Source organism: Camellia sinensis, chromosome 5 (assembly GCF_055761805.1).
Source record: "Camellia sinensis isolate YWXY chromosome 5, ASM5576180v1, whole genome shotgun sequence".
NCBI classification, from domain to species: domain Eukaryota; kingdom Viridiplantae; phylum Streptophyta; class Magnoliopsida; order Ericales; family Theaceae; genus Camellia; species Camellia sinensis.
Window position 1 is genome coordinate 137,574,567 of NC_138965.1, and position 15,935 is coordinate 137,590,501.

The 15,935-nt window shown below is 40.0% G+C and overlaps 1 protein-coding gene across 5 annotated transcripts; it reads left to right on the forward strand.

The window, feature by feature from the left end:
• Window positions 1-10,146: 10,146 nt before the first annotated feature.
• On the forward strand, window positions 10,147-15,773 carry LOC114267142 (protein SHOU4-like). Of its 5 annotated transcripts, XR_003630865.2 has the most exons (6): window positions 10,147-10,658; window positions 13,058-13,213; window positions 14,564-14,775; window positions 14,997-15,223; window positions 15,332-15,426; window positions 15,522-15,773. XR_003630865.2 is itself a non-coding variant. In XM_082869859.1 (5 exons), the coding sequence occupies exons 1-4, from the start codon at window positions 10,338-10,340 to the stop codon at window positions 15,208-15,210; spliced, it is 903 nt and encodes a 300-aa protein (XP_082725985.1). In that variant the 5' UTR covers window positions 10,147-10,337; the 3' UTR covers window positions 15,211-15,223; window positions 15,332-15,773. The 5 variants fall into 5 exon arrangements, 3 of the variants coding, with proteins under 3 accessions (XP_082725985.1, XP_028063938.1, XP_028063937.2); XR_014330187.1 differs by having other exon boundaries at window positions 14,978-15,223; window positions 15,332-15,773; XM_082869859.1 differs by having other exon boundaries at window positions 15,332-15,773.
• The last annotated feature ends 162 nt before the right edge of the window (window positions 15,774-15,935 follow it).

Genomic DNA, 15,935 nt, shown 5'->3' on the forward strand with positions numbered 1-15,935 from the left:
GCAAAACGGTAATTAAGTCCAACTCTTCAATTGGCTTATTTTAATCTAATTTAATCATACCTAATCAATTTTCAGATACTTATACCATAAATCACATTAAATATGAGGGTCACGTAACATCAATCGGTTTCTAGTTCGGCCGCCGATAAGGCCTTCAATTAGCAGTTTAAACATATAAGCATGAACAGATAATCAGACAATCAAACAGATAGAATGCAATTAACTAACATATACTCAGTCAATTCAGTTTCAATTTCAGTCAGTCGGTTCAGTATTTCATTCAGTTCGATTATCAGTTAGTTATCAGTCATTATCAGCTTCGTTTAACAGTAATCGGTGATTAACGGTAATCAATCGGTCATAAATCAGTAAACAGTACGAGGGTTGTTACAGTCTCCCCTCCTTATAAAGAGTTTAGTCCTCTAAACTCGAGTTACCTTCATTCTGGAAGAAAACAGGATTCAGTGGAAACAGTTCAGGATATCGTTTAGCCATGTCATCTTCCCTTTCCCAAGTGGCATACGCGCCACCGTGGTTTTGCCAGTCAACTTTCACTAACGGGATCTCTTTGTTCCTCAGTTTCTTGATCCGTCTGTTTACAATCTGTATAGGCCGTTCCTCGTATGTGTAGTCATCACTCAACACTACGTGGGTAGGCTCTATTACATGGAAGGGATCCCGGAGATAGTCTCTTAACATAGAAATGTGGAAAACATTATGCATGTGTTCCATTTCAGGAGGGAGCGCAACTTGATACGCCACCGGATTAATTTTCTCAATAATCTCATAAGGTCCGACGTATCTCGGTGCTAACTTGCCTTTGACTCCAAAACGAGTCTGGCCTTTCATTGGTGTCACTTTCACAAAAACGTGATCACCCACTTCATACTCTCTGTCCCGTCTTCTGACATCTGCATAACTTTTCTGTCTACTCTGTGCAGTTTTCAATCTTTTCTGTATCAGTTTCACTTTTTCAGTTGTTTCATATACAATCTCGGGCCCAAGCAAAGGCCCATCTCCAACTTCTGCCCAGCAAATTGGAGATCTACATTTTCTGCCATACAATGCCTCAAAAGGCGCCATACCAATACTCGAATGGTAGCTGTTGTTGTAGGCGAATTCAGCTAAGGGCAAATGGCTTTCCCAGTCTCCCTGAAAATCAAGGACACACATTCTCAGTAGATCCTCCAGAGTTTGGATGGTCCTTTCAGATTGGCCATCTGTCTGAGGATGATAGGCACTACTCAGCCTCAATTCAGTACCCAATGCAGTCTGTAGGCTTTGCCAAAACCTCGATGTAAACTTCGAATCCCTGTCAGAAACAATAGACACAGGCACTCCATGCAGTCTAACGATTTCATCAATATAGATAACAGCCAATTTGTCCGCATTATAAATCGTCTTGACAGGTAAGAAGTGAGCAGATTTGGTTAGTCTATCAACAATAACCCAAATTGAATCCATACCTTTTCTGGAGCGAGGTAACCCAACGATAAAATCCATCGTGATGTGCTCCCATTTCCATTCCGGTACGGGTAAGGGTTGCAGTAATCCGACAGGTCGTTGATGTTCAGCTTTGACCTGTTGGCAATGAAGACATTTGGATACAAAATCAGCAATTTCTTTCTTCATTCCCGGCCACCAGAAATTCTGTTTCAGATCTTGGTACATTTTCGTATTCCCCGGATGGATAGACAATCTTGAGTTGTGGCCCTCTTGCAGAACTATTCTTTTCAGTTCAGTATCATTTGGTACACACAGTCTTTCATGAAATTTCAGTACATTGTTCTCGAATTTGAATCCCGGTCTCGGTTTAGATTCTCTTTCTTCGATGATCTTCTTCAAGAAGTCATCCAGTTGCTGTTTCTCTTTAATCTCTTCAACCAGTGCCGGTTGAGCAGAAATAGCAGCTAAGGTTCCACCTTGTTCTCTCAAAACAATTTCTATTTCAGATTTTTCAAGGTCACAAAGCAACTCTTTCTGTCCTGTAAGCAAACAGGCTAAGTTTCCAATCGACTTCCGGCTCAATGCATCGGCAACGGTATTGGCTTTTCCCGGATGGTACAATATCTGTAGGTCATAGTCTTTAATCAGTTCCAGCCATCTCCGCTGTCTCATATTCAGTTCTTTCTGTGTGAAGAAATACTTTAAGCTCTTGTGGTCGGTGTATACTTCACATGTCACCCCATACAGATAGTGACGCCAGATTTTCAGTGCAATTACTACTGCAGCAAGTTCCAGATCATGGGTCGGGTAGTTCTTTTCATGTGGTCTCAGTTGACGGGAAGCATAAGCAATGACCTTCCCATTCTGCATTAAAACACATCCCAAACCCTTATGAGAAGCATCACTAAATACAGTATAACCATCCGTACCTGAAGGTAAGGTAAGAACCGGTGCAGTCACTAATCGAGTTTTCAACTCCTGGAAGGCAGATTCTCTTTGGTCAGTCCAGTCAAATGATGTCCCCTTCTGAGTTAACTGAGTCAATGGTAGAGCAATTTTGGAGAAATCTTTGACAAATCTTCTGTAATATCCAGCCAATCCCAAAAAGCTTCGGACTTCAGTCACATTTGTTGGTCTAGGCCAGTTCACCACAGCTTCAATTTTCTGCGGATCAACAGAAATTCCATCTTTGCTAACAACATGCCCCAAAAACATAACATGGTCAAGCCAAAATTCACATTTAGACAGTTTAGCATACAGTTTCTGTTCCCTTAAGGTTTGTAGGGCAAGTCTCAGATGATGTTCATGCTGTTCTATACTTTTGGAGTAAATCAATATGTCATCGATAAATACAACAATAAAGTCATCAAGGTACGGTTTAAAAACTCTGTTCATGAGGTCCATAAAAGCAGCTGGTGCGTTCGTGACTCCAAAAGGCATAACTAGAAATTCATAATGTCCATACCTTGTTCTAAAAGCAGTTTTATCAATGTCTTCCGGTTTAACCTTCAGTTGATGATACCCCGATCTGAGATCAATCTTAGAAAACACTTGTGCACCCTGTAACTGATCAAATAAATCATCAATGCGTGGCAAAGGGTATTTGTTCTTTACAGTTACCTTATTCAGTTCACGGTAGTCAATGCACAGTCTCAGTGAGCCATCTTTCTTCTTGACAAACAAAACAGGAGCACCCCATGGCGAAGTGCTAGGTCTGATAAACTTTTTGTCTAACAGTTCTTGCAGTTGCACTTTCAGTTCCTTCAGTTCAGTTGGAGCCATTCTGTAAGGAGCTTTAGAAACTGGTTGTGTTCCGGGAATCACATCAACGGTAAATTCAATCTCCCTGTCAGTCAAATCTCCTGGAAGATTATCTGGGAAAACATCTGGAAATTCTCTGACTATAGGAATGCAATTCACATCATTTTTAACGCTATCATCAGTAGACACAGTCAGTACAGAACACAGATATCCTTTACACCCCTTTCTAATTAATTTAACAGCTTTCACTGACGAAATCAAATACGGAGGAGGTACTACTCCACTCCCATTAAACACAAATTCAGGCAAACCAGGTGGACGGAAAACAACTTGCTTGGTCACACAGTCAATAGTGGCATGATATTTTTGTAACCAATCCATCCCCAATATTACGTCAAAATGATCGATGTTCAATGGTAGTAAATCAATAAACAGATGCATATCCCCAACAATGATTTCACATGCGGGGTACATATAAGCACATGTCATAGATCCCCCTATGGGTGATGATACGACTAGCAGATAGTTCATAGGTTCTAAGGGTCTATCCAATTTCCGTGAAAAAGCATATGATACATAAGAATGCGTAGACCCCGAATCAATCAGTACATATGCATTTTGAGTACTAGTGCGAACACTCGGCCTTGCCTCATAGGCTCTTTCCCGGTAGCTTTAGGGTTAGGCTTTGGTGGAGCATTTGATACTGCTGCGCTTGGTGCAGCTTTACCACTGGCTTGTGGAGCAGAGGGGCAGTCTTTAACCATGTGGCCCACCTTGCCACACCTGTAACAGGCTCCAGATATTCTGTAGCAAACCCCTTTGTGCTTCTTGCCACATTCAGAACAGGGTGGTATGAAACCACTCCCTTGGCTGGGGCTAGTTGTCAACCCCGTATTCTGTTTCTTGTTGGCTGGGTTGTGCTTGCCTTTCTTAAATTTGAAACTCTGCCTTTTTCCAGGCCATTCAGTTGTTGGTGTTTCAGATTGTTTCACTGCTGCAATGTTCGACTCGGCCATCAATGCCCGGTCGAGAACACCCACAAAAGTCGGTAATTTCAAAACATTTATCCGGTCAAGTATTGCCACATTAAGGCCACCTTCAAATTTTCTGGCCTTCTTATATTCAGTATCCACCATGTGCGGTGCATAACGGGCAAGTTCAGTAAATTTGGTTTCATATTCTGCAACGGACATTGTGCCCTGCTTCAGCTGTTCAAATTCAGTCACTTTTCTATCCCTGACACACTGAGGGAAGTACTTTTCAAAGAAGGACTCCTTGAACTGAGCCCAAGTCATAACAGTGTTTGTTTCACGGATTAACATCCACCACCTTCTAGCTTCTTCTTGTAAGGTGAAGGTAGCTAACAGTACTTTATTCGCTTCAGAGCACGGGAACACCTCAAATAATTTCTCTGTCTCAAGCACCCACGCTTCAGCTTTTAACGGTTCAAGGCCTCCCTGGAAGGATGGCGGTTTCATCTTACTGAATTTATGGGTGAGAGCAATAATATCCCCATCATCCGCATTCGCATTAGGTTCCGGCTGTACCGGAGGAGGAGGAGGCTGTTGGTTCTGTTGTTGTTCCAGTCTAGCAGTTATCAGTTCTATCATTCTTTCCATTCTTTCCATTCTTGCCTCAGTAGATGAGGACTCAGGTTCATTTGCATTGTCCATTTCACTATAAGCAGTTATAACAGTTTTAAACATAAGCAATCATTTGTTTCATAGTTTAACACATTAACAGATATTCAGTCATAACATAGCCACACACTTAACATGCTCATGAGATGCCCTAATCACTTTCTAGGACACCCTATAGCTCATTTGGACACGTGTGTGCGGTATAACTCGTGGTAAGTATCGCTCTGATACCACTCTGTCACGACCCAAACCCGGCCCTATGGGTTTAGCACCGTAACCGGCCAGTAATCCGAGATTACCGAAGGCCTGCTGAACAGTAATACAGTGAAACAGAGTACAGGGCCTGGCGGAAGCCAATACAGTAATTAAATAGTGTCCATTGAGCTGTGACAGTCTGTATGCAAAAAGGCTTTTCATACATTCACACATAAACAGTACAGAACAGTAAGTACAATATTTACATCCATTCCAACTAGGGACTCAACCCTACAGAACCGTACAGAAAACATTCCGTCTGTACAAAACAGTACGGTCTATACAAAATTTACAGTCACACAGTACAGGGACCTAATCCCTGTATAACAGTACAGTAAACAGTCAGGCTATACAGAACAGTTAGACAGTACAGAAGACAGGCGGGGGAAAACCAACAAAACACCCCCAAGCCATAGCATGGCAACTCGGAACCTCGCAGTGAGGCACAAAGGCTGGCTTGACAAAACTGGAGTAACCCTGACGCCTCTAGCTGCGGTCTGGTGCCTGTACACCTACATATATATATGAGCAGTGAGCTAAAGCCCAGTGAATAACATAAAGCGTAAAGGGGTTTAGAATGAATGTCCTTACAGTAATGAAACCAGTTCATTTCAATCAGTAATTCAGTTGCTCAGTACAGTAAACAGTCATATGTGGTACATCCATTAGCATAACAGTAACAGTAGGTCTTAAAAGACCGAACAGTAATGATGGCCATCAGTCAGTAAACAGTAGTGGTTCCACAAGGAAACCGACAGAGATCTCTGTGACAGTAACAGTAACAGTAAACCGTAGATACTAAGGATGCCACAGTACAGTTCAGAAATAAAGGACATACATTCATTCAGTAAATAATACCAGTTCAGTAAACAGTTCAGTTCAGTATTCAGAAGATAATCAGTTGAACATATCTTTACACAATTGTTACTCACAGAGTTCTGGGCTACAGTATGCTAGAGCGTGTCTCCCCAGTTGCCAACCCTACACAGTTCACAGGTTGAACACACTAAGCTATACAGTTGGGAAATCTCATAACTTAATCCCTAATTTGCCTTGGTGTGTTCTACAATGATATCCTCATCAAGATACCTTAAACTAGGCCTAAGAATGCCTAGGATGGGATGAGGATGCAAAAATACACTTAGAAAACATTTCGTAAAGTTTGCTGAAAATAGGAGCCTCGCTCGAGCGAGACTTTCTACGCTCGAGCGTAAGTCCAAAATCAAAGGCTTCGCTCGAGCGAGTAATCCTTCGCTCGAGCGGTCTGCAAAACAGTAAAAGTACTGGATGCTGAAATTTTACGCGCGATGGTCGCTCGATGGTCGCTCGAGCGGAGCCCTGGACAAAGGTGCTCGCTCGAGCGGGGAATCCTTCGCTCGAGCGAGGAAGCCAAATCTGGAATTTCCAGATTTGCCTCCCAAGCTCAAACCAAGCATTCAACCACTCCAAACTCGACCTCTTGGGCCCAAATTCTGGAAAACATCATTAAATTCAATGTATAACAAGTTTCAAAGCTCAATTTATGAATTCAAGCCCCAAAGGTGAGTCAATTAGAACCAAATTCAAACCCATTTTCAAGAATATGAAGAACATGCAAACATGCAAGGATTTAAACCAAATCAAAGCTTCAAAGCTTGTTCAAATGAGCTTATTCTTTTCAAAACAAGATGAAAACATGGTCTACTCTTACAACATGGACATGCATGTAACCATTTACCATGAATTCAACTCAAAACTCATTAATTCAACCATGCATGCAAGAAATGAGCTTCAATTCACCATTAATGACCCAAATCATGACTTAGTTCTACAATGAAGCATGAACCATGCAAGAACTAGTTCAATAGCATCAATAAGAAGATAAGATCCTTACCTAGAGCTTGAATTAGAAGACTAGGAGCTCAAATATGCAATCTATACTTCAATTCCTTCAATTCTCCAAGCAAAACCCAAGGTAGAATTCAATTCCTCTCACTCTCTCTCCTCTCTTCCCTCTTGGTCGGCAATGAGAAGGAAAATAGCTGAGGAAATGTTGTTCTTGGCTCAAGTATGTGTGTGAGATAGTGGCCCACTCAATGGCAAAACGGTAATTAAGTCCAACTCTTCAATTGGCTTATTTTAATCTAATTTAATCATACCTAATCAATTTTCAGATACTTATACCATAAATCACATTAAATATGAGGGTTACGTAACATCAATCGGTTTCTAGTTCGGCCGCCGATAAGGCCTTCAATTAGCAGTTTAAACATATAAGCATGAACAGATAATCAGACAATCAAACAGATAGAATGCAATTAACTAACATATACTCAGTCAATTCAGTTTCAATTTCAGTCAGTCGGTTCAGTATTTCATTCAGTTCGATTATCAGTTAGTTATCAGTCATTATCAGCTTCGTTTAACAGTAATCGGTGATTAACGGTAATCAATCGGTCATAAATCAGTAAACAGTACGAGGGTTGTTACAGTCCTGTACCAAACAATCAGTAGCAGAAAATGTGACAGTTAGACCAAGTTCACATAATTGACCAATGGAAATAAGGTTTAAGGTAAGAGCAGGGATATGATAAACGTGAGGTATGGATAAAGAAGAGGTGGAAACAGTACCAACATGACGAACAGACATGAGAGAACCATTAGCAGTATGCATTGAGGGAATATGAGGAGAGGAAGATAAGGAAGAAAAAATAGTAGAACTGGAGGTCATATGATTACAACAGGCAGAGTCAAAATACCAAGAAGAGTTACCTGGAATGACAGACAAAGCAGTAGGAGGAGGTGTACCAGATGGGGAGAGAAGCTGTTTGAGCATGGCCTCTACATCTGTTGGAGAAAAGCGAGGGGTAGATGGAGTAGGCGACTCAGAGAACCCGGCAGAGGTGGCAGTGTCAGTGGGATGAGACTGATTCCCGGAAGCAGCAGCAGCAGTGTGATGAGACTGATTGCCGGAACGGTGAAAGTTTCCCCGGGAAGAGCCACCGCGAGAGGAGTGGCTATTGGAGGATGAGCGAGAGGGATTGCGAAAACAATCCTGTTACAGATGGCCAGGACCAAGTTTGTTGCAGTAGCGGCAGGATCTGACGGGGCAATGGACCAGGAGATGGGTTGAAGGAAGGCCCCGATTCTGACAGTAGAGGCAAGCAGTAGTCCGCTGGGGAAATGATGGCCGGGACGGAGGAGTGGCAAGAACAGAGTCCACATGATGAGTTTGAAGAGTACCGAGACGAGTCTCCTCGGAGAGCAACTCAGAAATTGCTTGTTCAAGAGTGGGCAATGGATGGCGATGAAGCAGAGAGGCACGTACGGGCTCAAAAGATGAGGTAAGAGCCATGAGAAATTGCACCAACCTTTGCTGGTTGCGATGGATAGTAAATAAAACGGCATCTTCGGGGTCATGCCATGCTGGTTCGGAAAGAGCAAGCTGATCCCAAACAGAGTACATTTGAGAAAGGAAGTCATTAATGGACTGAGTGGATTCTTGGCGCATGCGGTGAAGTTGGTTATGAAGTTGATATTGATGGGCAAGACCAGTAGTCTGGTATCGTTCTTTCAAAAAATCCCAGATGTCTTTCGCAGGAGTAGTTACAGAGTCAAGCTGAAAGCGGCCAAATTGAAGACTGATAGAGGTAATAGATGTATTACGAAACCAGGTAATGATTTGGTAATTCTTACTGTCCCATTCCTCAAGTCGGTCTTCATATGTAGCAGTATGAACAGGAGTTTCAGTAGTGGCACTGTCTTTTACTGGTTTAGCCACATCCCCGGTGACAATTCGCCAGAGCTTCTTGCCTTTGAGGAAAGATGACATAGCTTGGGCCCACAGAACATAGTTTGAACCATTTAAAATGACGGAAATGGGATGGGAGGCATCATGACGATCCATAATACTAGTTGAGTAGGGTTAAAGTAATAGAAATAGATCCGTAGGAGCAAAATTAGGTAAAACAGAGTGTACCAGTGAGTCCGGAAGGTCGAAAATAGCAAGGAAAGGTATGCTGGACAGAGATGATGTCAGCAATGATGTCAGCGGCGCACGTTAGCAGAGTGCAGTGAGGAGCACGTTAGCAGGAAGGCAACGGCGCACGTTAGCAGACAGGCGCAGGCGCGGCGCACGGTAGCTGGTTTGGCGCACGCGGGTGCACACTAGCAAAGCGGCGCACGGTACGCGTACGGTAGCAGGCGCGGCGTATGGGAGCCGCGGACGTGTGGGCGCGTGTGGGCGCGTGGCGGAAGTGAGCGACAGGAGTTGGCGCGTGTGGGCGCGTGTGAGAGTGGTGGCGGTCGTGTTGACGCGCAAAGGCTAAGGGCGGCGCGTGTGGGCGCGTGTTGGCTTTTCTGAGAACGGGCTTGGTGCCGTTGGACTCAGGAGAAAATTTCGCACAGGTTGATGTGCTCTGATACCATGAAAGATTTGTTTGAGAGAGAAGCTAGAGAGCAAAGAGTGAGAGAAGCTAGAGAGCAAAAATGTTTCTGTATTGTGTGTTCTGTAATTACAAGAGAAATGAACTCTCTCTTTATAGAGAGAAGAAATGTACATTGGATACCAAATGATGATCCATTACCACCGAAAGCAGAAAGGAAAAGAGACAGCTATACAATTAGCAAGAAAGCTATACAATTAACAATATTATATTAACAGTATAATTGTCACAGTTGAGTTTCTCAGCTCAAGTGTTCTGTCAAGCTTATGTGGGTTAACCACAAAATTTGATCTAAAATGTTTATTGTGCAAGTCTAATAAAATATTTTATTTTTATAAAAAATTATATTGATCGAATATTAATAATTATTTGATCATATCATATTTGAATCAATAATTTATTTTTAAAATTTTAATTATCATTGATATAAATTTAATCTAATCAATTAATTTTTAATTTTTTTATCCTTATAATTGTTCACAACACGTTGCATTCTAATTTTAGAATTGTAAGAAGAGTTCTAAGGATGACATCCATCATGTAATATGATATTTATATTTATTTATTTGTATTTTTTTTTTCTATAGTATATTATTATATATTACTTGAGCTAAAATTCTAATTTTAAAGTTGTTAATCACTTTTCTTTCTCTAAATCATTCACTTCCAAAAGTCTGCCCCAGGAAAATTACACTTCCCAAAACCCTCACTCCTCTCTCTCTCTCTCTCTCTCTCTCTCTCTCTCTCTGGTTTAGCGATTTCAAAGCAGAGTGGAAAGTAGCAGAGGAGGCAGAGAGAGAGAGAGAGAGAGATGAACGACCTGTCGAATGCTTTGAGAGAGCAGGATAAGAAGCGGCATTGTTGGAGCTGTAAACCAATCCCAAGAGTAGCAATCTTGGTCCTCGTCCTTCTCTTCCTCCTCGGCCTCTTTCTCTCCATTTTCATCCTTGTGGTTGTTCACAACGCCGCCTTCTTCCTCTGTCTCCTCTCTCTCTCCTCACTCGTCGCCTCATTCCTCCTCTGGAACACTCTCAACTGGAGACGAAAAGCTGACCTCCTTCTCTACCTTCATTCCTTCCCCGACTCCGACCTCAGCTTCGCTCCTCACGCCCACCTTGTCAAGATCACTGGGGTCCGTACTCTCTCTCTCTCTCTCTCTCTCTCTCTCTGTGTGCTCAATTTCATTTCTAGGGTTTGTTTGCGTGCTCTAAAATTCTCATTATTTCATCACCAATTTCATGATTATTATTATTATTATTATTATGAATTTGAAGTTGTTTGATTGAAATTATCGCTGAATTTTGCTTGTTTTATTTTTACTTGTATTTGCTCTGTCATTCCTGAGCAGCTATTTGTCCCTTAAATGGCTAATTGACAAGTTGGTGTTTTTTTGCATTTATTCAGTTTTTATTTTTTAAGTTTTATATTATAAGGGTGCTTGAATTCAAAATTGATTTAGTGACACCTGGAGTTGTCAACTTTTTCTTGAATACTGATATTGAATAGTTTTTGGGTAAATTATCATGATTAAATTATCCAGAAATTTGTCTCAATGTCTGCATACTTTTTTATTTTATTTTATTTTTTTAATATATTAACCCTAGAATGAAAATTTTCCTTTGGTTAACCATGTCCAACTCATTACCTAGACCAACTGTCTCCAAATCTTTTGGTTCCCTCGGAATATGAGAGGAAATATATGAGAATGGTTATAATCTTTTTTGCCCCTTGTGCATTGTGAAATAGTGGAGACGGACAACTTTGTGCCCAGAGGAGGGTGAATAAGCCAAACGCTAGGTAGTTTCTGGTCAATTTTAAAATCAAATTTACTCGTAAAACTTAAAATTCAATTCAACAATAATATGACATTCGATACAATTCACAATACCAATCAATATTCGTTAATAATGGCAACCACACAAATTGAAGTAAAGTAAAAGAGACAATTTTTTGTGGAAAATCCTAGAGACAACAAACAACCCCTAAGGAAAAACTATAGGCATTCTTCTGGTGTGAATAATTCACTAGATCATACAAAATTCAAGACGAAATGAGTTATAACCCAGCCTGATGCATTTTACTCTTAACATCTTGTCTCTGTGAACTCCTTGTTCGATCTCCAAACACCAGGAGATCTGATGCTCCTAGGAATTTTCTTGATTTTGGTCTACAGAATCACGGACTCCTCATCCCGATCTCTGTTGTGTGCAACTCCAACCACTGTTGCACAATCAACCAAGCAAGGTTCCCACAACGGATTGCTCATTTCTTTGCAAACCAGGTCCGAACAACATTTGGCCAAGCACCAATGCAAGATTGCAAAGGTGCGAGTGTGTGGGATTTTTAGAAAACACAAATTGAATAATAACTTAAAAGCTTAGGTCCAAAACCTTATTTAGTTTTTTCTTCATTTTGTTTATATAGGTGATAGTTACGAAAACTTTGAAATTCGAAGGAGGTTGAGCCAACCACAAAGTTTTGGACCTGTTGAAATCAAATTAGTATTGCCCAAATTATAGTTTTTGTCAAAGAATAAAATCCCAAATTTCTTAAATCGACAAGCCACTGGAGTGCATATTGGGCGGACTTCGAGTTGCCTTATCTAGATCTCATTATGTAGAGATTAGTGAAGCCCCCTCAAAAGCCCTTTGAGTGGGTGTCTCTACAGATTTATAGGCCTTTTGCTTGAGTGACCTTCAAGGGGCACTTTTTTTTATCCAGAACTCATGATTTTTCCACATTTTGATAGTTACAAACATGCTTGATTAAGTCCAGGTCATTCTGACTCAATTTTATCAAATAAAGTCGTGGCCTAGATTATTGCAATATGCTAAAATACGATTATACTCAATGACTACTTGGAACCACAATTGCATTCTCTGAAAGTCTTCTATCATGGACTATACTCTCAACCTAGACACCTTAGTCTACATTTTGTCTACGGAAATTGCAATAACATTACATCACAAAACATATTGTAAATTGTAAAATGACCTCTTTTTTCTTTTTTTCTCCTCGTGCATTGTTAGCAATCTTTTCTTTCCTACATCCTTGCTTCTTTTTCTTTTTTCAAAAGAAAGATGGGACTTCCTTTTATTTTCTACCTCTGTTGTTTCCAGAAGCAAAAAGAGCAGCAAAATATTGTTTTAGATGTTTGGTAACAAGAATACTGACAGTCATGTCTTGCCATTTTTTTGGGGTACTGTAATGAAAACGGACCTTGAAATTCCTTCTGCAAAACAAACCTGTTATTTAAACTTCAAATAGCATTCATACTGCTTAATGTCGTAACCAGAAAAAAAGAAAATATAATCGCTTAACATGGGTCTACAAGCTGATTATGCAGTTACTTCTATTCCTTCGAGGATATAACTCTCACATGAAAATTCATCCCTCTTAATCTCATGTGCACTATTATTTGATCTTTGTTTGTTTATCCATTATGCGCTTTACGCTCATAGTAGATAATATTTGCCTTTCTAGTCTAGTTATTAATAAGCTAATTGCATTTTCCTTTTCGGATGCTTTCAGATTGTCATGTGTGGTAGTGCCTCCCTAGAATCTTCATATGAAAAGGCTTCTAGATGTATTTATACTTCTACTGTTTTGTATGAATATGGAGAATTGGGATTGAAGCCTGTTGATGATAGCAGGGCATGCTTCCAGTGGAGATTAGCATATTCTGAGGTATGTAAATTCTTCTATTGTACCAATGGACTTCAGCACTTTCTATTTCTGATTGAAAATATGTTGGATTTACTTGAAGTTGATAACTGGTGTCAGATCGTTTCTTTGTCCATTTTAGCCTCAAGTCCAATTTATGTTTTAAAAAAATGATTAATTATTAGGTATTCTTTAAGATAGTTTATTCTTACAGATAATAAACTCAACTTGATGGGTAACATCTCAACACACAATGAGTCCTTATTCAACTACTTCAATGCTTCTACACGTACCATTATCTGGAATCATATGGCCCTAATTAAGAATATGTTGCATCATGTTCATCCTTCTAACCTCAATTTGCAATCTTTGTTGTTTAAATATTTTCAACTTGAAGTTGCTATCCTAATGGGGATGCCATTGCGTCTTGTTGCATTAATAAATCAACATTTGACTTTCTATCTTTGTTTGTAATTGGCAGTACCTCTATCAAGAATACAAGAGCTTTTGGGCTTGTCCAGGCCCCAGGGGCTATGAATAGTACCCCAGAACCGAAATGAACAGGTTGTGTTAGTTTTCGATTTAGGGTTGACTAGTGGAAGAGGGAATGGTTAGGGCTGGACAATAGGATCTTTTTGTTTTTTTAATACAGGTAGAAAAAAGTGATGAATACGATGTTAAAGCGTAAAAGTGCAGGAAAGTAAGAAGAAGACGAAAAAGAAAGAAGAAGAGTCTAAGCATCACAACTAGAATCTACAGGTATCATAACTAGTTTAGAATTGTATCGCACAATTCAAAAAGAATTTCAAAGTTTCATGAAATGCCCTTGAAGCATGTTCTCTATTGAAGTATAAGAATTTTACATGGTTTTATTTTTGAGTAAAAAGATGGCAACTAAGAATGACAATTAGATAGATTTATGATTCCAAAAGGACCCAAATTTGGAAACCAATCTGAACTCATCTAAAACTACTAAAATCATATATAAAGATCAAGTAACGTAAGTTTACCCATTCTACGAGCTACACCAAGGTTTTAAGTAACAGTGGTGACTGCCATGACAGTAATAGTGGTGATAATGTTGTTATTTATCAAAAAAAAAAAAAAAAAAATAGTGGTGATGATGTTGTTGGGGGGTGTAATGCTGAAGCGTAACAGTGGTGGCAATCGGAGTTGTGAATTATTTCTCTTCTTCACTCAATTTCAAAAAAACTTACTGATAGCATATTTTTATTTCAAAATTACATTAGTAGGGTTTTTAGTCGGGTTTTGTTTCATTTTTTTTAGCATGGTCTACCATATCTACTAACTTTTAAACTTGTTTTAAGTCACGATGGAGATAAATATTGATGTGCTAGGGTTTTCTCCTGGCAGAGGTTCTCCACCGACTTCTACATAACTGATAGTAAGTCAGGTATTAGAGCTCTGGTGAAAGCTGGACCTGATTGTAAAGTGATTCCCCTTATCATCGAGAGCAGACTTGTTACCACTACAAGAAAATGCAACACTCTATCTACTCACTTGAGGAAATGGTTGAGAGACAGAAACCTCTCAGCTGAAGCCCGTCTATTGCGTCTAGAAGAAGGGTAACACATCTAACTTGGTATCATGCTTTTTCCACAGCATCTGACATGGTTTTAAATAATGGTATCGGAAAATGGATTGGTATCATCCATACGGTCATATATATTGGAAGTTTAAAATCCTGATACGTAATGGACGATACAATACGTTACGGCCAATATTTGAAACTCTGTGACATGATTTTTAGAAGCTAATAAGCTGCAGTTTGCATGAGTTTTGGCAGGTATGTAAAGGAAGGCAGCGTCGTGAGTGTAATCGGAATGTTGCATAGAAGTAATGACATTGTCACAATTGTTCAGCCACCAGAGCTCATCTCTACAGGATGTTTATGGAAAAAGCTGCTTCTTCCCATTGATGTTGATGGACTTATCGTGGGCCCCCCCAGGGTGACTGGTCCGTTGACCGATCCCAACTCTGTGCCACATCTGCAACAGTAACACCTGATCCATGGTAGAAATACAGAAAGAATTTAGATTTTTTTTTTTTTTTTGAAATTTAACTCCCCAATTCCTTTTATTTTATTCATTTCAAATTTGTTTCATCATTCTGTGCTGCCAGTGCCACCAGTCCTGGAAACAGTTTTCTTTTGGTTTCTTCTCAACGGTTCCAGAAAGCAGTTATATATGGTTTCGTGTCAATCATTGAGACTCAATGTATTGACTTAATCCCATGAACTTGATACATCTGCTTGAAACTGTTGTTGCCAAATGTTTTTAACTCTTGTGCTGAATTTATCTTTTGTAAACAGTTTAGGGTTGGTAGTTGTTTGGCGGGCGCCAAATTTTTTTGACATTCACAGTTGTCTAAGCCTCTGAGCAAAATCTTCAATTGGTGATGCAGTGAGTGACCTCTTGTCCTTCCTTTTGTAACTTCTTGTGTAGGCCTAAGGTGATGCTGCTGCCGAATTGCCTGAGCACCACATCTAATTGTGTATTTATTTGAATTTTTGTTCTCCTTTTGGTTGAGCATGTTAATGAAATATTTCTAATATTTGCTTCAACATTTGAGAAAATCTACTAGCTCCTTTTCGGGTTGTGGTGGATGAACTAAATTTTACCTGCTTTCTAACTGTTGATACGAGTCATTTTTAGCCCCCTTGCATGACAGGAATACGTGTTCTACGTTCACAAACACACATACAAAATCTATCACTTGCCGTCTC